This window comes from Carassius auratus, linkage group LG44F (genome assembly GCF_003368295.1).
Source record: "Carassius auratus strain Wakin linkage group LG44F, ASM336829v1, whole genome shotgun sequence".
In the NCBI taxonomy this organism is placed as follows: domain Eukaryota; kingdom Metazoa; phylum Chordata; class Actinopteri; order Cypriniformes; family Cyprinidae; genus Carassius; species Carassius auratus.
Genome location: NC_039298.1, coordinates 4,145,147 through 4,166,948, shown reverse-complemented (window position 1 = coordinate 4,166,948; position 21,802 = coordinate 4,145,147). Strand labels below are relative to the sequence as shown.

Sequence of the window (21,802 nt, the reverse complement as noted above, 5' to 3'; positions counted from 1 at the left end):
ACGTTCTGTTCTCTTTTAACACTGCTGTGGGTTTCCATGAGATGTTTAGTTGCTTTCTTAAAATGTTTGCAGTTATGTTTCATCACAGTTTTTCTTAGTTTTTTTTTTTGGCCATTACAATTGCTTCAGTATTACTCTACTAATTTGGCAGCTCTGCAAGTTACAGCATTAAGATAAAGATGTTTTAATAGCATTTCTGGTTTAACGATGAAGTGTGTATTTTCTTTGCCACTAGTGAAACCAAATGGAACTGCAGTCTGTTTGTTTGAGTGGCCAGACAAAACAACATAACTTATTATTTTTTAAATTTAGTGACACTTGAAGTGCAGAAATTCTAAGATTCACTTAATCTTCAGTAGGAAAAATGCATTACAGTTGATAAATTCAGTTAATTTCTGTCCGTTCTAAAACTGATTCATTGACTTTCTCAAAAATGTTATTTTTAATGTTAGACAAAATTGTATCTTTTTACTTTGTAATATATTGTTCCATATCTCCTAATTTGATTTTTATTCTTTGAATAACATTTTAAATAAATAGCAAATGTGGACCTCATTCATGAAACACAAGCAAAATTAACTTGTGTGAATTCTGCATAAAACGTTCTTACACAAGATTTTGTATTGAATTGAATGCTTTTAACAAAGCTTATGGCTTGGGATCATGAGTGAAGCCTAGTGTCTGTGTGAACAGACTGTTAAGCCACTTCACTTCGCATGCTAGTATCATGAAAGGCCTGAAAAAATGTAAGGCAAAATCACCCAATGCAAATTTTCATACATTACATAGTAGAAAATAAAATTAAAATGTTTCTAAAACATTAATACAATTCACTAGGCAATTTCACCCTGATAATGTGCAGTTATTCTGAACATAATATTAAACAAGATGATTTTAAAGCCTCGAAATCCATGGAAACTCCACACAAACTGTCACTTTCTGTCTGCATTCTCACCTTTCCAGTTTAAACTTGTTCTTTTTAGTTGACTTGACTCGGGTTCTTCATTGAAACTTCACGATCCCTGTTGATTGCCCAACAGGTCGAGGAAGCAATGCTACTTAATGAAATAACATGTAATTTATTCTGTACTTCTGACCAGAGTGCAGTGGGGGTGAAGGAAGCCAAGGTAAGAACCAGCAGAGCAAACACATTTATTTATGTTTTTATCCAAAAGAAACGCTCTCTCAAATTCTCAGCTGCTTCCATTTCTGTCACGATTTTTTTAGTTTTTTATTTTATTTCTTAAATAAATCAAGGTGCTGAATGCTTAAGGCATTTGTTTGGCGTTTTTGTGTAGCTCTCTGCTCGCTGTGTCAGAATGAAGGTGTACACAGAAGAGGAAAGCTGAATAATTGACTAATATCAAAAGGGAATATTGGGCTGGATTTGTGCTGTACTCGGCTCCCAGTCTTCTTTTGACCCTCAGTCTGGCTTTCTTTTAATTTTTTTGCTATGTCTTTCACATCACATTTTTTCTGGTCAGAAGGGCACAAATCTTAAGAAAAAATAAATAAATAAACATCCAAATATCAGTGGATAACCCTAGTCAATGAGCTCCCCACAGAAGGAGATATCAAAGACGCTTCTCTGCTCTGATCTTCCTCTAGTTTAAGTTTCTCATCTTTCCTCTTTTCCCTCTTAATAACTGGGCTCCAATCGTTTCGATGATGTGTCTTGCTGTAACTCTGGCCTTCTTCGTGCTTTAGAGGGGGATGAGGATTTGCTGTGTCACACCTTCGTCTCTGTGATTGTCCACTTCCTGTAAGTGCCTGTGTTACTGAGCACACTGCCCCTCCTCTTCCTGTCATTGCAGCCCGAGGACATTGGTTCTGCACCCATCATCAACGCACCAGAGGGGAGCAAAGTGGACATCGAAGCCTTCAGTCAGTTTACAAAAATTATCACCCCCGCCATCACTCGTGTTGTGGATTTTGCCAAAAAGCTGCCCATGTTCTGTGAGGTAAGAACAATTAGAGCGGATGCAGAAATTGATATGAATAAGCGAAGAGAAAGAATATATATATATATATATATATATATATATATATATATATATATATATATATATATATACAGTATTGTTCAAAATAATAGCAGTACAATGTGACTAACCAGAATAATCATGGTTTTTCGTATATTTTTTATTGCTACGTGGCAAACAAGTTACCAGTAGGTTCAGTAGATTCTCAGAAAACAAATGAGACCCAGCATTCATGATATGCACGCTCTTAAGGCTGTGCAATTGGGCAATTAGTTGAAAGGGGTGTGTTCAAAAAAATAGCAGTGTCTACCTTTGACTGTACAAACTCAAAACTATTTTGTACAAACATTTTTTTTTTCTGGGATTTAGCAATCCTGTGAATCACTAAACTAATATTTAGTTGTATGACCACAGTTTTTTAAAACTGCTTGACATCTGTGTGGCATGGAGTCAACCAACTTGTGGCACCTCTCAGCTGTTATTCCACTCCATGATTCTTTAACAACATTCCACAATTCATTCACATTTCTTGGTTTTGCTTCAGAAACAGCATTTTTGATATCACCCCACAAGTTCTCAATTGGATTAAGGTCTGGAGATTGGGCTGGCCACTCCATAACATTAATTTTGTTGGTTTGGAACCAAGACTTTGCCCGTTTACTAGTGTGTTTTGGGTCATTGTCTTGTTGAAACAACCATTTCAAGGGCATGTCCTCTTCAGCATAGGGCAACATGACCTCTTCAAGTATTTTAACATATGCAAACTGATCCATGATCCCTGGTATGCGATAAATAGGCCCAACACCATAGTAGGAGAAACATGCCCATATCATGATGCTTGCACCTCCATGCTTCACTGTCTTCACTGTGTACTGTGGCTTGAATTCAGAGTTTGGGGGTCGTCTCACAAACTGCCTGTGGCCCTTGGACCCAAAAAGAACAATTTTACTCTCATCAGTCCACAAAATGTTCCTCCATTTCTCTTTAGGCCAGTTGATGTGTTCTTTGGCAAATTGTAACCTCTTCTGCACATGCCTTTTTTTTAACAGAGGGACTTTGCGGGGGATTCTTGAAAATAGATTAGCTTCACACAGACGTCTTCTAACTGTCACAGTACTTACAGGTAACTCCAGACTGTCTTTGATCATCCTGGAGGTGATCATTGGCTGAGCCTTTGCCATTCTGGTTATTCTTCTATCCATTTTGATGGTTGTCTTCCATTTTCTTCCACGTCTCTCTGGTTTTGCTCTCCATTTTAAGGCATTGGAGATCATTTTAGCTGAACAGCCTATCATTTTTTGCACCTCTTTATAGGTTTTCCCCTCTCTAATCAACTTTTTAATCAAAGTACGCTGTTCTTCTGAACAATGTCTTGAACGACCCATTTTCCTCAGCTTTCAAATGCATGTTCAACAAGTTTTGGCTTCATCCTTAAATAGGGGCCACCTGATTCACACCTGTTTCTTCACAAAATTGATGACCTCAGTGATTGAATGCCACACTGCTATTTTTTTGAACACACCCCTTTCAACTAATTGCCCAATTGCACAGCCTTAAGAGCGTGCATATCATGAATGCTGGGTCTCATTTGTTTTCTGAAAATCTACTGAACCTACTGGTAACTTGTTTGCCACGTAGCAATAAAAAAATATACGAAAAACCTTGATTATTCTGGTTAGTCACATTGTACTGCTATTATTTTGAACAATACTGTATATATATATATATATATATATATATATATATATATATATATATATATATATATATATATATATATATATATAAAATGCATTAAATCCGATTTCACTTTTTTCACGTTGGTTGGTGTGTAATGTTGGTGTTTGAACATATCTATATAACAGTATCTGCAAAGTTACGAAGCTGAAAGTTCAGTGTAAACTGAGATATCGTCTTTTAAAATTCTGGCAATTTAATGCCTACGAAAACGGCTGGCAAGGGACTACAATAAGTTATTTTCCAAGGTCCGTGACATCACAAACCCAGATAAACCTAGGAAACTAGAGGTGTACATAAAAATGTCTTTATTTCTTCAATATATGAATGGCGATTATGTCTTCTAACGATTCTAATGGATTCACAAGTTTCAGAATCATCGTTCTAAAGCAGCAGTTCTTAATATTGTTCCTCACATCCCCCTGCTTTGCACACGCTCTGAATCTCTCTCTCTCTCTCTCTCTCTCTCTCTCTCTCTCTCTCTCTCTCTCATTCAGCTCAGCTCCAACAATGAACTGTTCCAATTATACACTTATTTTCACATAGCTATGAGAAGGGTTAAACATGGACGTGCGTGCAGTTGCCGTATTGTATAATATTAAAGCTTTAATCAGGATAAAAACATGTATTAAAAGCTAACATAAGCAGTAGCATTTACAAATATTAGCATTTCTAAAAGTATGATACAACAACAAACAAAAAACATAGGCGTACCATTATAACCCGTGTTTGCACATGTTCTGCACGATCCTCTTCAAAAATATCCTCAATCATAGACTGTAAAAAAAAGATGGATGACACACATTCTCTTCCATTGAACAAAAGTGAAGTCGCCATTGTCCTAATAGGGTGTGGCCATATTGCGCTGATTTGGGACCAGAGACTGCACAGCAGAGAGTGAAGTGGAACCATGTCCCACCCACAATCCCACAGTCAACCGCAAACACACAAATGCACCTGACCCTTATTTTAATTAGCCTGACTGGTCCAATTTTTGTCTGCTGATTTTTGGTATAAGAGGCTTGTGTTAAAATAAGGTAAATACAATTCCAATCTCTTCCTGAAGTTCCCGAAAAAGTCAGTTGGCACCTCATTTCGCTCAGAGAAGCTGTCAGCCTCAGCTGTCAATCATAACGTCACACTCCCGTTTTTATAGCATCACATAACTAACTAAAATCAAACTTATTTTAAAAACAAACACACCTAACTTACATCAGCATGATCAAATCTACATCAAATTACATAAAACAAAATTGAAAACAAAATATTTAAAGTGAAATTTAATTATTTTGTTTGTCTCACGTCCCATTAAATTACATGGAGTGGGTGGGGTTTATGAACAATACTGGGACCAGCCAAATGCAATGGCTTCACTTTTGAGGATTAGCAGTTCAATTAAATTTTGCTCCAAATATATGAACTAACCTGTTTTGAATACATTATATTTAACGTGTTCGTTTATGTCCAATATTAGTGTCAAAATGTTGGACTTTAAATGAAATCACAGGACACACGATATGACAGTTGCATCTGAATTTATATGAACTAGCGGTTTTAAATATAGTATTTTTATATTTAACATTAGTTTATCAGTATGTTTGAAAGTATATTTTTTTGATTATTGGTGATTCCATAGGCTCTCTCTTGCAAACACATGCGCAGTTTAAAACACCAAATAGTTATGCTGTGACAAGAACAAAGAGTCTCTCTCTTGCTCCACCCATGCAGGATAATATCTGATTATGAGTATTATGAAATGTAATATACTCTAATTATAAGTACTTTATTTTTGGAATGTTATGTACTCCAGATAACATGTAATCAGTTAACACCCAGCTCTGTGTAAAATGCATGAAACACAGGGAATGAAACTCCATCGAAACTCCATCTAAGGGGTTGGTTGAAGTGGGTCGATGTCCTATAAAACAAATGTGTCAAAGCAGATTCACAATGAGGGAATGAAATGCTTTAAAAATGAAATGAATGGTGCAGTAAGCGATGTTTGAAAAACGCTGTTTATAAGCTCAGTGCACAAGACGGAGATTAGAAGAACAAGGTATTAATGGTCAAACTGACATGCAGGCAAACAAATTACATTTTACAAGGTTTTATTTAGAGGGATGGCAGAAAGAAATACTAAAGAGGAAAATGTCTGAGGTAGGAATGTCCTGAGCTGATCTTAGGGATCGGGATTGTGGGCCAATTGAGCATTTTTTAGCTGATCAGTATTGGCTATCCTTCTTTACGTCAGCTGTCATGCTGGTGTGGTGCGGTAGGTGGCATATGTGCCTTTGAGCATGTTTGCCAACCGCCATTAAAAGAAAAAGAAGAAGCTCAAATGTGCTTATGTGATATGCGAGAACCAATGAGGTCTGTTCAAGCACGTCACACTCACATTTGACCTTCTGTGTTTAATGTTTTTGATGCACACTTTAGTAATGAATCACTCAAGTCATTTATCTACCGTCAGACTATATGAGACAAGCTGTCATAATGCGTTGCTATGGGTTGAGTCCTCAGTCTTGTCGCGAGCTTCATGCTTTATAACCATATCTCCACTTTTTCTCTTTTATGTTGCAATGATTCACCTTTTTTTTACATCTAAAACAGATTAATTTTATCATCAGTCCCATTTTCATAATTGTGACCACGCAGCCTGTTTACAGTGTCTACCATTGTAACATGTTACATCTACCAGTGCCTTTGTACATAAGTACAGTGGTTCTCAACCCACGGGCTGCATGCGGCCCGTCACAAATTCAAGTGTGGCCCACCTTGCTGAACACAATTTAAAAAAATAAATTTGTTCTACAATTCATTTTAGTTTTTACATCAATTTAAAAGTATACTTAACAAATATAAGCTATAATGTTTTTTTATGTAAAATAATTTAGTTTTTAATATATTATTTTCAGACACAAGCAGACCTGTGCTCACATTATTAAAGTTACACATTTAACGAAAACTCACAAGCATGCACTTTGGCAGAATTCAGTTTAAATTGTAATCAGCAGCCATTCGTTCGGTAAATTTGAGCGTCAGAATTGACACATTTGCTATTAAGGGAGAAAAACGAAATGTGGAAAATGCCAGCGAATGAACACATACAAACAAGAGTCATCGCAGTAGTGAAAGAAGGAAAGTGCTGGACTTTCAGCATCAACTTTCAGTTTGCCCCGCCATTCACTTGAAGATATTTAGCCTATATTTACTGCTATATCCCATATTTTGTGCAGACAATTCACTAAAGCTCGCTTTGCGGGTCATAGATGTGCCAGCGTGATCACTTGCATTTGTTTCCGTGGATTTGCCGTCATTATTACTCATAAGAGTAATACATCATTCGTAACTATAAAGGGTCTACTTTTATTTGTGCACTCACAATAGCAACAAAACATTGTGCTTTTATAAAATAAAGAAAACAAACATGATGCACTTTCTGCCGTCTCCTCTTGAACAGGAGCGCTTACAAAAAGGAACCAAAATTTAGCTCACACTATAGAAATCTTAAAAATAACTACTTAACGAAATAAAACAAATCAAAAATAAAAACTCTTTCATTATAATCATAATCCGTAAAGAATGCACTTCTCTCTAAATGTGCGTCTGAGGAAATGGAGACAGGATCGGCAGCTTCAATCTTGCGACACAGACTCAGAAAACACTATTTATTAGTAAATAATTAAAGTATTAAATTATATTATTACGGCATATCAATATTTGATATTAATTTGGATCAACATAGGCTACAATGTGAACTCAAATTTTCTGCAATGTCACGCGTCAAGTCACGCTTCATTGTGCTGAAGTGCTGTGTCCTTTCGAGCCAAATTTCACAAAATTGGTTATCTCCCAATAGCATCAGGTGTTTTATTAATGGTGTTTATTTTTTACATTGAATGTAATCGATTCGATATCATCATATTTAGGCTATAATAAGTGTATATGAATGTAGGGGCGGAGACATCCTTTTGGGTAGGAGTGTGTTTGTTTTGGTGATTTCAAATATCAACAGCGTTTTCCAGAAATCACTTTCTGCAACATTAAATGAAACACATTTTAGTTGCCCATCTTTGGATACACGATTCTACATATTATAACTGTGATAAATGTGCAATTTGTGTCATTGTTCAGCTGCCTTGTGAGGACCAGATCATTTTGCTGAAGGGCTGCTGTATGGAGATCATGTCCCTGCGAGCGGCGGTGCGTTACGATCCAGAGAGTGAAACCCTGACGCTGAACGGGGAGATGGCAGTCACACGGGGCCAGCTCAAGAACGGGGGTCTGGGCGTGGTCTCCGATGCCATCTTTGATCTGGGCGTCTCGCTGTCATCCTTCAACTTGGATGATTCGGAGGTGGCATTGCTACAAGCCGTGATTCTGCTTTCCTCCGGTCAGTGCTATTCTCAGTTTTAATCATATAATTTATTCTTTTTCTTGTCCATCACATTATGGTAAAATGTGTTCACACAAAAATAAGGCATTTTAAATATTATTGCCAAGATCTCCATCTCTCTTCTCACAATCCTTCTTTACAGACTAGAGTTTCTTGTCGCAGTGAAAGATCCTAAGAATGTTACATGGTCCAGAATTGTGATGCAGGCGTTTGTCAGTTGCCTATCGAAGCCTGTTTCAACCGCTGACTTTTTATCTCTTTTTTTTTCATAATTGCGAGATATAAACTCAAAATTTTGAATTATAAAGTCTGACTTTATAACATGCAATTCTGACTTTATATCACTCAGTTCTGGGTTTATAATTTGCAATAACGAGCTTATATATTGCAATTCTGAGAAAAAGGTCAGAATAGCAGGTTTATATCAGGCAATTTTAAGAAAAATGATAAAAAAAGAAGTTGTAGTTGTAGTCTTGAAGTTGTCTTTGGATTTCTAGTAGAAAATATTGGCTAGTGGTAAATTGGGTTAAAACATGTTTACATGACACCTTCATACAGTGATGCATTTCTGCCACACACATTGAATTTTTTTCACTCAATTTCCACTTTTCTTGTAATAACAAGGTATTTAAAAAGGTGTCAGAACAATATATTATTTTGTGTTTAAACTTGTTAAAAAAAGTTTTTCCTCATAATAACGACATTTTCACAAAAATGTTTTGAGTTTTTGAGTGTTGCTGTCGCCACAGTCCTGAGATAAACAAGTATCTGCACACTCCTGAAGTTACTACTGAAGTTTTACATTTATTTTAATGTTATTCTTTTTTATTGAAGTGGCATTATTAGGATTAATCTTTGATCTATCGACAATATATTGCTATCCAGAAATCACTCAGACACAGAGGATATGACTAATTTAAGATGATCCGATCAAACCTGGTCTCAGAATATTGCAAGAAAAGATGTTGTTTTAATGAGATGATTATGCCATGACATCTCGTTATTACGAGATATTTCAGTTGAAAAGAATATGTGTGGCAGCAATTTGTCTCTGTACCTACATAATCAAAACATGAGCAAATTCCAGTAAATATGAGAATATCCTTGTGCATGCAAATGCAGTCAAAGAGAGGCATAAATGTCTTAAAGAAGGATGCACTATGACTAAAACTATCAATTTGAACAGTGAAAAAAATCCTATTAATGCTGGTTGTCAAATCTAGCCGTGACTTCCACCAGGAGTCTGTTTAAAAGCTATTAGGCCAGTTGCGGTGGCTGATTACCCAGGATTACACAGGCCACTGACGGGAAACCACTTAATAACACTGTTAAAACAGGATTACACTTCAACTGAGAATGTCTCAATCAATAGATAAAGACTTCAGTCCAAGTGGACTCTCTTCTACAGATTTGTTATTGATTCCTGCCCATTTAAACAGATTGTACACTGTTCCAGCTGAGCGGACCTGATCAATGACTATAATGTCATTTTTAGGTAATTAACTAGTGTCCTAAATGTCTTTCTGATTTAGTTTTCAAGAGAGAATGAAGGAGGTGATTTTCTTTTTCTGCATTAACACATACAATCTTTTAAAGGCGGGGTGAAATGCTATTTCATGCATACTGAGTTTTTTACACTGTTAAAGAGTTGGATTCCCATGCTAAACATGGACAAAGTTTCAAAAATTAAGTTGTACGTTTGAAGGAGTATTTCTGTTCCAAAAATACTCGGTTTGTCACAAGTTTCGGAAAGTTTTTTTCGAGTATGGGTCTGTGTGACGTTAGATGGAGCGGAATTTCCTTATATGGGTCCTAAGGCACTTCTGCCGGAAGAGCGCGCTCCCGTATAGCACAGCACTGAGAGCACAACAGACTTCACTGATCAGAGCGAGAGCGTCGCGAAATGTCACAAAAGGAGTGTGTTTTTGGTTGCCAGGGCAAGACAACCCTGCACAGATTACCAAAAGAGAAACAGCATTAAGGGACCAGTGGATGGAGTTTATTTTTACAGAGCATCAACGGAGTTGTGCAAGTGTTTGTGTTTGTTCCCTGCATTTCGAAGATGCTTGTTATACAAACAAGGCCTAGTTTGACGCCGGATTTGCGTATCGTTTATTTCTTAAGGATAATGCAGTCCCAACGAAAAAGGGTCACGATCGTGTGTTGGAACCGCAGGCGGTGAGTAAAACTGCTTCAAATATCTCTGTGTTGTTAACTTAGCTATCGGCGCGTAAGCACATCAAGTAAACAACATGCGATGTTGTCATCAAACTGCACTTTCCACATGTACAGCTTAAAAAAAAAAAAGAAGACTACATAAAGTGGAACTTAGTCATTTTCCAAAACCGCCAAGCAAATATATACAGTTTCAGTACATACCACAAAGAGACGCCTTTGCTGATGCTGCTCTTGTTAAATTTCAGCCTCTGGATCTGATTCTGGATCATAAATAAACGGCTGAATCTGACTGTTAGCCATGGTTTGTTCTGGATGATGTTTTTTCCTCACGGTAATGTCACAGCTTCCAAACGCTCTCAACGCAAAAGCTTAATCGCGCTTGTGATTCTTTAGCTCCGCCCACACGTCACGCCTCCAGACGCTCATGTTTTTCCGGGAAAAATCGGTACAGACTATCTTTCTCTTATAAATATAATAAAAATAGAGACTTTTTGGAGTTATGAAGGATGCAGTACTACTCTATAGGTACTCAAGATTAACAGGAGATTGAGTGAAAACGAGCATTTCACCCCCCCTTTAAGTGCTGTAACAAATCAGCTGTTGGTATCGTCATCATGTGAGCAGTAACTTTAGACTGGCTCTTTAAAATTAATGTACAAAACTTTAAGTTGTGTAGTGTTACTAATGTTGGACTTGTGTTGTTGAGTAATGTTAATACTTTGGAAATGTAATATGTTACAGATTACAAGTTACCCTATGTAATAAATAGTGTAACTATTTCAGTTACTTAATATATAATATTTAAAATATATACATAAACTTGAATAGGAAATAAAAGATTTATTGTCCTATTATGTGTACTAAGCTCCTGAAACATTTGTGTATTTAAGAGCAGGCAGTGCAATCTCTCTCTCTCTCTGTGTGTGTGTGTGTGTGTGTGTGTGTGTGTGTGTGTTGTGTGTGTGTGTGTGTGTGTGTGTGTGTGTGTAAAATAGAATAGAATAGAATAGGCAATAGAACAATAAACAGTTGTATGTACAGGTATATTATGTGAAAATTAAATGTAGGTTAAGTATGTGTGTTAGATGAATAAGTGTATAAATAGTGTGTTCCACATTTAAGTGTTCATTAGATGGTTTGCCTGGGGGAAGAAACTGTTCCTGTGTCTGGCCGTTCTGGTGCTCAGAGCTCTGTAGTGTCAACCAGACAGCATCAGTTCCACGGGCGTAATTTCCTATGGGGACAGGGGGGACATGTCCCCCCCACTTTTCAAAATCCCGTTCGTGTCCCCCCCACTTTCAAATTAGTTCGTTATGTTTTTTTTTTGTTTTGTTTTTTTAACAGCGCGCCGTCATCGTCACGGAAGACCAGGACCGAGCAGAACAGACAGCTGCCTGTCTGTGTCGATGCGCGCGTCCGCGTACAGGAAGGGACGTCTCGTGCACACTCTAAATAGTGTAAGCGCACTGAAAGTTCTACTGGGCATCCGGTATCGCAGTCAGTCATGAAACGCCAGCAACAGGATGAAAAAAAAAGAAAGGAGATGTGAGTTAGTTGATTAAGTAAATTAGCTCAGGTCAGGGTAATCAAAATGTCGGTCTACTTATTTTTTTACAGTCTATGGTCTACACCTGTTGATGAGCTAACGTTAACTTACACTGTTGCTAGGTAACTTCAGACCTAGCTAGCTAACCTAAACATTTAATGTTGCCTAGAACATTCTGTGTCCACTTTAAACAGCAGCGTTTTCTGTCAGCAATGTATGACAAGCAGACTCTGGCTGCTGTTATAGGCTACTCAACTCATTATACTCAGATGCAGAAATAAAATAAGTCTTAATAATAAATGTTTTTCTAAACTTGAGCTATTGTTGTTCACTTACAATATGTGTTCATTTAAAATGGAAGTTAATTTGTAAAAATTGATTTACTTGTTCAAAGAAAAGGCTTAATGTCTAGCTAGCTTGAGTTAGCCTATATTTTATATAGTGTAATGGTTATGTGGTGAGCCTGAGTATAGTTTTACACATCAGCCCAGTCTAGTCTGTAAAGTTATTGATACGCAGTCAGGGTTTTTTTTTTTACACATTAATCTGAAAATGAATGTGGCACACCCAGTTTTTAAAATGTACATCCAGAGACTCTTTTCTGGCTATGTGGACTCAATATGATCATAACTCAGTTGTTTTCATATCAGAGCACAGATGAGGTGGAGCTGCTTCAGAACAGAGAAGGTGAGATAGGGAAAAGCAGTAGCAGCACAACGTTACAGGTAGGTTATGTGCGGTATGAAAGGCCAGGTGATTTTGATTTGTTGGTGATAAAAGGGAAGAAGAGTACATGATAAATAGTGAATACAGTTTGAATATTATCAAATTAAATGTTCTTCTTGTAGGAGCCAAATTGCGTGTTGTTATTTGTTTAGAATATTTTTTTAACATGGTCACATCATCACATGGGTGTGGTTTCATATTATTTACCTGCTCACTTGTGGGAGAGAAACAGAATCAGTTGACTGTTATAATATAGTTTCAGTTGTGATGAACTTTTGTTTATTTTTTTTTTATGCCATGCTTTCATATCAGAGAACAGATGAGGTGAAGCTGATTAAAGACAGGGAGGGTGAGACATGCAGAAGTAGCCCAGAGTTGCAGGTGCTGTGTAAAGGGTCAGGTAATTATGTCATGTCAGAAACAGGCTAGCACATTTTCATATTTCATAGGTGAGACAGGGAACATTTTTAGTGAAAGTTTTTGACGTTATAAAATTATTCTCTCAAGTCTTGGCTATTCAACAATAAATAATGTAAGACACCTTTTTCTTATACATAGTAGCCTATTATTCTTTTTGGCAGAATTTATCATTATAAACAACGTAATTATTTCCTGGATTTTGTATCACCATAGTCCCTAACTGTACTTAAATGGAGGAAATGGGATTCAAATCGAAACCATTTTTCCTCATTTTGTGTCCCCCCCCACTTCTGAAACCAAAGTTACACCCTTGATCAGTTCAAATAGAGTGTAATTTTGGATTTCTTTGGGATGGGGATGATGGTGGAATGTTTGAAGCATGAGTTTCCTTATTTATGCCATTTCCTCTCTGCAGCCCTGAGTTTAGAGCGATTTTCACGGAGAACATCTGAAAACCAGGGGGCAGATAGGGGGGTGCGTGCTGGCCTGGATAACGGTGGGCAAAAGTTGTCCAAGCAAGAGGTTAGAGTGGAGCAAAGAGTGTCAGTAGCACGGTTCATGTACAGTGCAGAGAGGACTGGAGGAAGAGAGGATGAAACCATAGAAGATAGACGAGAGGGAGAGTGTGAGCATAGGTTGCTTTGAAAGGTGGCTTGCGGTAGAGTGTATGCCATTTCAGGAGTAAGTGTGAGGTTAGAAGTCATGAGCAAGTGGTCTAGTGTGTGCAGTGGAGCAAATAAATGGAGCAACGGTTGTCCATGGAGCAACAGCGTAAGTAGATGAGGTCCAGGTGGTTGCCTGATTTGTGAGTCGCTGTAGGAGACACTCGCTTGAGATCAAATGAGGCAAGCAGAGTTTTGAAGTCAGCAGCCTGGGGTTTATCTGGGTGGATGTAGATGATGAGCAGTTCCAGAGGAGTACCATCCTCAGGAAAGTTTGATAGTAACACATCCAACTCCTCCAAGAAGTTTACCAGTTCACCTGGGGGATGATAAACAACTACAAAGTGGATTTTAACAGGGTGCGTTATAGTAATTGCATGTATTTCAATTGCCTGTAAATGATGGTTGAAGATAAAATGTACATTCATTTGAGATAAGGAGACCAGTACCCTCCCGGTCGTGTGAGGGGTGTGGGAACAAGTGAAATCAGTGGAGAGGGGTGCGGGAGTGGCAGTGTCTTCAGGTTTGATCCAAGTCTCAGTTAGGGCCATGAGGTTGAAACCGGAATGAGTAATAATAGAAAAATAAAATCTGCTTTGTTTACAGCAGACTGGCAGTTCCAGAGACCAACTGGAATAGAGAATAAAGTAGTAGAAGTCAGAGGGACAGGCTGTAGATGATTGGGATGGGCCTGTCTCCAACATACAGTGCTTGCTCTCTGAGTGTTAGTAGTAATAGTAGAGATTTGAAAGCACATAGTAAGGACAATTGCCCTAAGTATCTATCTATAATACTTAATTACTTATAAGGTGTCTTTGCTCATTGGAGTCGTGAGGTAGAGTCGATGGTCTTTACACTCATCGGTCTACACACGAGGAGGCTTCACACAAGGGCTGCAGTGACCGCTGCCGCTGTGAAACTAACCACTTTTATATTTGCCTGAGTACTTGTTATTGAAGTCAGCTTGCCATGCCTTACTATTTAGCAAACTGGAGAGTCCCGCGGCAGGCAAGCGTTAGCACATATTTGAAACAAAGTTTCCTAAAAACGCTAAAACACTTACAAACTGCTGTCCTTTTCTGTTGCCCGACTGTTTCAGTGGACTACAATTTCTCCATAAGGATATTAATGCCAGTAAATATTGACCTTGTGTGGACACTTTTTAGGTCCCTGTGAGGAAAAAACTTATAAATCACACAAAGTGAAGTGTTTGGAAAATCTATAAAAATGCCTGTAGATTTGTGTGAGGGGTAGGTTTAGGGTAGGGCAATAGAAAAACCATTCGGCCTATGGAAAATGATTGAAATGATTGAGAAATGCCTTTGAAACACTATCAGTAAGCTTGTGTTCACACTTATTTTTCTTCTGGAAGTTGAATGACTCAGAATAGAATGAAGAATTATAAAATCACATGGCAACATCTTCAAGCCCTGCTTTTTTATTTAGACTGTTTGAATGTATTCCGAAATCAAACTCGCCCCTCACCTTTCTCCCCTTTATTTCACCGACAGATCGTCCAGGTTTAACGAGCGTTGAACGGATAGAGCGCTGTCAGGAGGAGTTCCTTTTGGCCTTCGAACATTATATCAACTACCGCAAGCACAAGGTGGCTCACTTCTGGCCTAAGCTGCTGATGAAGGTGACAGATCTGCGCATGATCGGTGCCTGCCATGCCAGCCGCTTCCTGCACATGAAGGTGGAGTGTCCCACGGAGCTCTTTCCGCCCCTCTTCCTGGAAGTGTTCGAAGACTGACAGCCAACCGATCAGGCCAAGCTGCTCCCACCAACACCAACCTCCACAAATCAGACTCTGTCTCCCAGTTCCCGGTCACATGACTCTGTTCTAGCACTACTGAGCATCTTTCATTCCATAGTTCTAGGAGTAGCTCTCTGGCCTATTTTGAATGGAACCATTCCTTTTATAAAGCGGGTACATGTACATGAAAAGCGCTACAAATGTTTTCTTTCTCTTTTTGTAAAAAGAAAAATCACCTTTCTGTTACCATTATTTTTTTTCCCTCAAACGTTAAATTGTTTTATTTCTGATCATAGTCTTTGATGCCGCTTAACAGAGATGTACAGTATGAACTATGCATTCGGGTTTCATGTCAAATGTCAGGCCTCAGAAAAGAGACCACACTGCAAAGAAGGATAGCAATATTTGGTTTCCTTTCACATCTCTTATCTGTTAGTCTAATGGTATTTTATGCTTACAAGCCATAGATTGTGTATAGTTCTGTTCCAAACTCCACTGAGCTGACTACCTAGACAACATTTCAAGACATCATAGATGCTTCCTTATATGTGACCCTGGACCACAAAACCAGTCTTAATTCGCTGGGGTACTGTATATTTGTAGCAATAGCCAAAAATACATTGTATGGATCAAAATTATAGATGTTTCTTTTATGCCAAAAATCATTAGGATATTAAGTAAAGATCATGAAGATATTTTGTAAATATCCTACTTTAAAATTGATTTTCTCAGTATTTATTTTTTTTTGCACCCTCAGATTCCAGATTTTCATATAGTCAGTTACATCTTTACCAACTATTGCCATATCCTAACAAACCATACATCAATGGAAAACTTATTTATTCAACTTTCAGATATTGTATAATAATCTCAATTTAAAAAAAATCGACCCCATGACCGGTTTTGTTCTCCAGTGTCACATATCGAGACAAAAAAATGCTAAATCACAAATAGCTCAATTGTTCACTTAATGGAAAGCCAATACTGACATTTTTTTACTTAAAATTTCCTTCTGCTCTTGAAAGTGAGATTACATTTCATCTGCCTCACGGTTTGCTGAAATTGGTGAAAAATACAAAATTCAGTAAGAACACATCAAATTCTGCCCATACCAAATGATCTGAGCTGCTATCCAAATTAATTGAATTGCTCTGTAATCTTGTTCATCTCATGTTTTCTCTAACATTTTAGGAGAAAATTTTTTTTTAGAAACCACTGCAAATTCCAAAATGCAACTTTGGAGCAATAAAATGGTCTTGTGGAAAGTAAAGTAGGCATAAAATAACACTGCTTTCTAATGTCAGGTATACACTATATGCATTTCAAAGTTATCGGATCGCTGTTCCTTTCACATTACATGGCTTTTTTTAAATTGCTGCGGTCACACACTACAAAATATTTCAAAAACCAAGATAAGTGATGGGGGGAATGACGTAAGACTCACAACTCCTGCCCTTGTGATTTCCCAGTCCCGGAATCTGGCTCTTTCATTGGCTGTAGGTCGTCACTAATGCAATTTCCAGACAAAACACATTTTCACGCTGCAAGACTCTTAGTCACAGACAGGTCCAGATGTTTGACCTGCTACACTCTTAAAAATAAAGCTGCTTCCAAGGGTTTCTTCAAGCGATGCCATAGAAGAACCATTTTTGGTTCCACAAAGAACCATTTGTTCATAGGTTCTTTAAAGAACCCTCTCTTTCTTACCTTTTTGTAATCTGAAGAACCTTCTTTCGCCACAAAGAAGCTTTTGTGAAACAGAAAGGTTCTTCCGATGTTAAAGGTTCTTTATGGAACCATTTAGACATAAATGTTCTTCTATGGCAACATGAAGCACTTTTATTTTTAAGTGTAAATCGGTCCTTCTCTCAGATCACACATTTTAGGCTTTTGTCGTTGAGTGAAAATCATGTAGCATCTACCTGGCATAAATTAAAATTTTTGGCCATTCTTAGGCAGCATTGCGTGTGAGACGCATGCTTTATTGTCTATTGCCTACATTTGCTATTTTCAAAGCAGCTCAGGGTTTTGAAATCTTTTCTAAAACAAAAAACAGCCTACTTTCTAAATGGCATGGTGGCATGCCAGTTTTGATGGTGGTTGTGCCCTCGAGTTAAATCCTGTTTCTTTGTTAGTGGACAGGCAGACCTTCATGATCCTAAAGTTAAAGTGCACATAAAGAGGAAATTCCAAGTTATACATAACAAGTTTTCCCGGTGATCTCAAATCTCCCTAAACTTGAGCCCTTTTAGCCAACAGCCACTAACATTAGCCCATTATGCCTCTATAAAGGTGCCAAAAAAACTCCCTAAAAAACTGTACTCTGTTTGGACTTGTGTTGGACTGCTCATAGGAACTTGAAGTCATGATTTAATAGCCAGCCATCACTAGATCCATTGACCCGCAGGGATGGGACTCTGTTCAGCTGAACTCTTCTTCTCCTCTTTAGCTGTCACACGATAGACCAAGGCAATGCTTCTGCTTGAACTTGTTGGTGCTACGAGTTTGCCGTTATACCTCCGGGAGTGCTGTCTGGGTGATTGACACATGCAAATACATAAAACTCTGTGGTCAGTGGTCAACCCTGCTACATACATGTGTTAATGATTGTTGTTTCAGATGTTCTCGTTTCTGTCCTGGTTTTCTTCTTTTACTGTAGTGTTTTTAATCTTTCTTGTGCTGCAAAAGAGTTTGACTCTCACATACCTCTACAGATTATCAGGAACCAGTTGTCCATCTGTTTTGTTATCTTCTGTTGTTGTTGAAAGATGGACATGAATTCAGATTCACACCTCAAAACGCAGAGCATGTTCAATCAGTGTTTTGTTATAGTGATGCCTTTTGTAAGCAACAGAATTGCTCCAGTGGTTTTACATGTTTTGGATTACACATACAAATGTACACGCCAATGTAGATGTTCAACAGACTCAAAGTCATTGCACAGACAATCAATGTGTTCCCAGAGAGTGTTATAAAAAAATGTGGAGGGAAAAAAGGGCCACAGCCAGGGTCCAAAATTAATATTTTGCCACAACTGTCAGTTTTCTCTTCGCTAAGCACCATGATACCTTAGTTATGGTCGCATGCAAAACATCCCATATTAACGTGAAATACAGTTTTTCATAATTGTGCAAAATGTATTTTTCAGCTTTTCCCAAAATTATTTTAATAATACAAAATTTTAAAAAACGAAAAAATACAAAACAATCTGTGACAGATTATTATTTTGTAGATATTAGTAATTTATATGCATTTCATTTTAACCCTTTGAGCGGTACTTTTTATTTCCATGTTTCTGGGAGTACAGTCCCACATATGGAATTTAGAACATTCGGTGACGTTCCATAACTGCCAAATTCAAACTGCATAACCGCGCAGTGGCTAGCACTTAGCCAGGGACAGACGTGCACTGCCCTTGTCATGTTATTAACTATGCAGTGTTCTTAACCACATAATGCATACTTTAGGTTTCAGACATTTAAATACACATGAGTACTAGTAAAACAATACATTTAGAGTTTGAAAAATACACACATACGTCTATGGAAGCAACAATAACAATCCTTTCAAATTTACTTTGCAGATCTGTTTTATTCATGTCAGAGTAACTATAAAACTCACTCTCTTCTTCACCCAGTTCACCGGCCACTTGTTACTTGTATTTCAGGAGAGACTGATGAATTCACGTGCTGTGAGTCAACTGAAAATCAAGATAATTTGTGAATCGGAGTGCCAGATTGTTCATGATATGCTAGTTTGTGAATATTTTTAATAAAAACAAAATAAAAGAGATCCATCTGTCATACAGTGTTTTCCGCAGCCACAGTTCATGGAAACAGTAAGTTCTAAAAACTCACTCTGGGGGGACCGCTAGAATATTTTAAACTCACCCCTGAAAAGGTTAAATTCTCACACACAAGTAAGATTCAGGATATTGTTTTTACAATTTGATTTATGTCATGCATTATGTTGCTGTCTTATGTATTTGATTTCATTTTTTTGGCCAAAAGATAATTCTGGACCCTGGCCACAGATCAACACCTGCATACACAGACACGCTGGGTGGGAGTAAATACTAATTCCTCTGAGCGCACAGGTAAAAAAAAAAATTAAAACAAAAATTAAATAAAGATATTTATGGTGTAAAGGAAAGAGGCTGTATTTTTTCTCAGACTGCAGATATTTTTTTACTTGTTATATGCACAATATGAACACTTTTATGACAAGGAAACTAAAGACTCTTCTTTAGTCCTGTTTTTTTAACAAACTATCTTTAATGATCTCTCCTTAATGTGTTTCATCATTCCAAATTCATTGTTTAACTATGTTAATTACAACTTATATATACGATCTATTAATAATTACAATTTAAAAAAAATAAAATCCTGCACAACCAATCACAAAAAGGGAAGCTCACTGGATGGCAGAATCAAACCTAAAGCCCATATTCAGAAAAACAGAGCAGATCTCACCAGGCTGAACATTAAGAAACGACTACAGCACATCTACTTCTGTTTCTATGTGACTTTATTAATATTTACCTGATCACACCCACTTTGAATGTGAATCAGTTATCCAACATTACAATAAAATGTATTTTACTTTCTTTTCTTCTTTTCTTTACAAAATTGAACGTATTGTACAAGCCTGCTGTGTGACAGTGGAGCCTTGAATTTGAGTTTGGATCATGATGTGATTTGGATATCCTGGAAGAGACATTGCAATAGACAATGATCCTGGATTTGGCAGATGATGATGATGATGGTGATGACATTTGCACCTAAGGTGAATAGGAGAATAAAGATGGTTTTGAGAAACCCCAGAAATATTTGTTGTTCTGTGTGTAGTACATGAATAATGTGAGATTCTGTATGCATTGTTATGGCCTTTACTCATATACACAGTACAGAGCAAAAGTTTGGACACACCTTCACATTCATATAGTTTTCTTTATTTTCATGACTAAGAAAATTGTAGAGTCACACTGAAGGCATCAAAACTATGAATTAACATGTGGAATTATATACATAACAAAAAAGTGTGAAACAACTGAAAATATGTCATATTGTAGGTTCTTCAAAGTAGCCACCTTTTGCTTTGATTACTGCTTTGTACACTCTTGGCTTTCTCTTGATGAGCTTCACCTGAAGAGGTAGTCACCTGAAATGGTCTTCCAACAGTCTTGAAGGAGTTCCCCGAGAGATGCTTAGCACTTGTTGGCCCTTTTGCCTTCTGTCTGCGGTCCAGCTCACCCCTAAACCATCTCGATTGGGTTCAGGTCCGGTGACTGTGGAGGCCAGGTCATCTGGCGCAGCACCCCATCACTCTCCTTCTTGGTCAAATAGCCCTTGATGCCTTCAGTGTGACTCTACAATTTTCATAGTCATGAAAATAAAGAAAACTGTTGTATAGAGCAGTTTGTATTGATTTTAATAAATGTGAGTTTCATTTATAATGTCAAATTTTACATCATTACAATATTTTGCATGAAAAGCCTATCAAGTTTCACTCTCAGGTATTTTATTTTAACTTGACCTTCTATGAATGCACCGATGAAAATTATTTCAGTAAAATGTGATTGGTCACAGCCATGGTCAGCCTTGTCCCTGTCTGTGAAAACACACGACCAGACCACAACGTTGTCTTTAATCACAACCATAATGTTTTAATAAAAACAACCAATTGCTGAAGATGAAGCAATATAAATAACTATATTTAATGTCAAATAACTATATATAACATTAACTGCTGCACAATTTCAAGAAAAGGGTCTCAGAATTTCACATTAACATTTGATGTGTCCCAGAGCCTTTGATAATATGAAGCAAAAATAAATAAAAGCTTTAAAAAAAATACTCAATAGCTAATTTGGGCGTCAAAGTTACTGAAATGAAATATCCGCCATCTTTTCATTTCATTAGTCTAGTTGTAAAGTTGTTGTTATTTATATATATATATATATATATATATACTATGTAATTAAATCTGAAAAATGTGTACTGTATTTATAATGGGGAAAAAAAATTACTACCCATAATTTATATTAGTCCTATTTTAAACACTAATTTACATGAGCGTAATTAAATGATGCCATCTACTGGACAATATCACTACACACACATTTAAAATTAAGCCATTTTCACTTTACCTTTTTGAGCTTTATATACAAAATATGTTGCATTGGTGACATTGCCATCACTTGCCTAACAGTTCATCCTGGGTTGTCATGGAAACAGTCCTTTCATCCAGCACTGCTAGGCTACAACTGACCCATATACCTGTCGACTGCCCTCATTTTTCCTGTTTCATACAAAACACAGAGATCATTTTTCAAATTAGCTCAGATGTAACCTGGAATTAGTTCATTGTGCAGAGGTTCACTAATTCACATGTTCAGGA

At 37.3% G+C, this 21,802-nt stretch overlaps 1 protein-coding gene across 4 annotated transcripts in view; it reads left to right on the top strand.

Moving 5' to 3' along the window:
- LOC113068354 (thyroid hormone receptor beta-like) overlaps positions 1 to 20,224 on the top strand; it is a 74,440-nt gene extending 54,216 nt beyond the window's left edge. For 2 of the 4 annotated variants that reach the window (XM_026241079.1, XM_026241078.1), the window contains 4 exons: positions 1,041 to 1,127; positions 1,815 to 1,961; positions 7,854 to 8,112; positions 15,159 to 20,224. In XM_026241079.1, the coding sequence (XP_026096864.1) occupies positions 1,041 to 1,127; positions 1,815 to 1,961; positions 7,854 to 8,112; positions 15,159 to 15,400 (735 nt within the window). In that variant the 3' untranslated portion in view covers positions 15,401 to 20,224. The remainder of the gene's footprint in view (positions 1 to 1,040; positions 1,128 to 1,814; positions 1,962 to 7,853; positions 8,113 to 15,158) is intronic. The other 2 variants (XM_026241080.1, XM_026241081.1) reach the window with 2 other exon arrangements.
- The last annotated feature ends 1,578 nt before the right edge of the window (positions 20,225 to 21,802 follow it).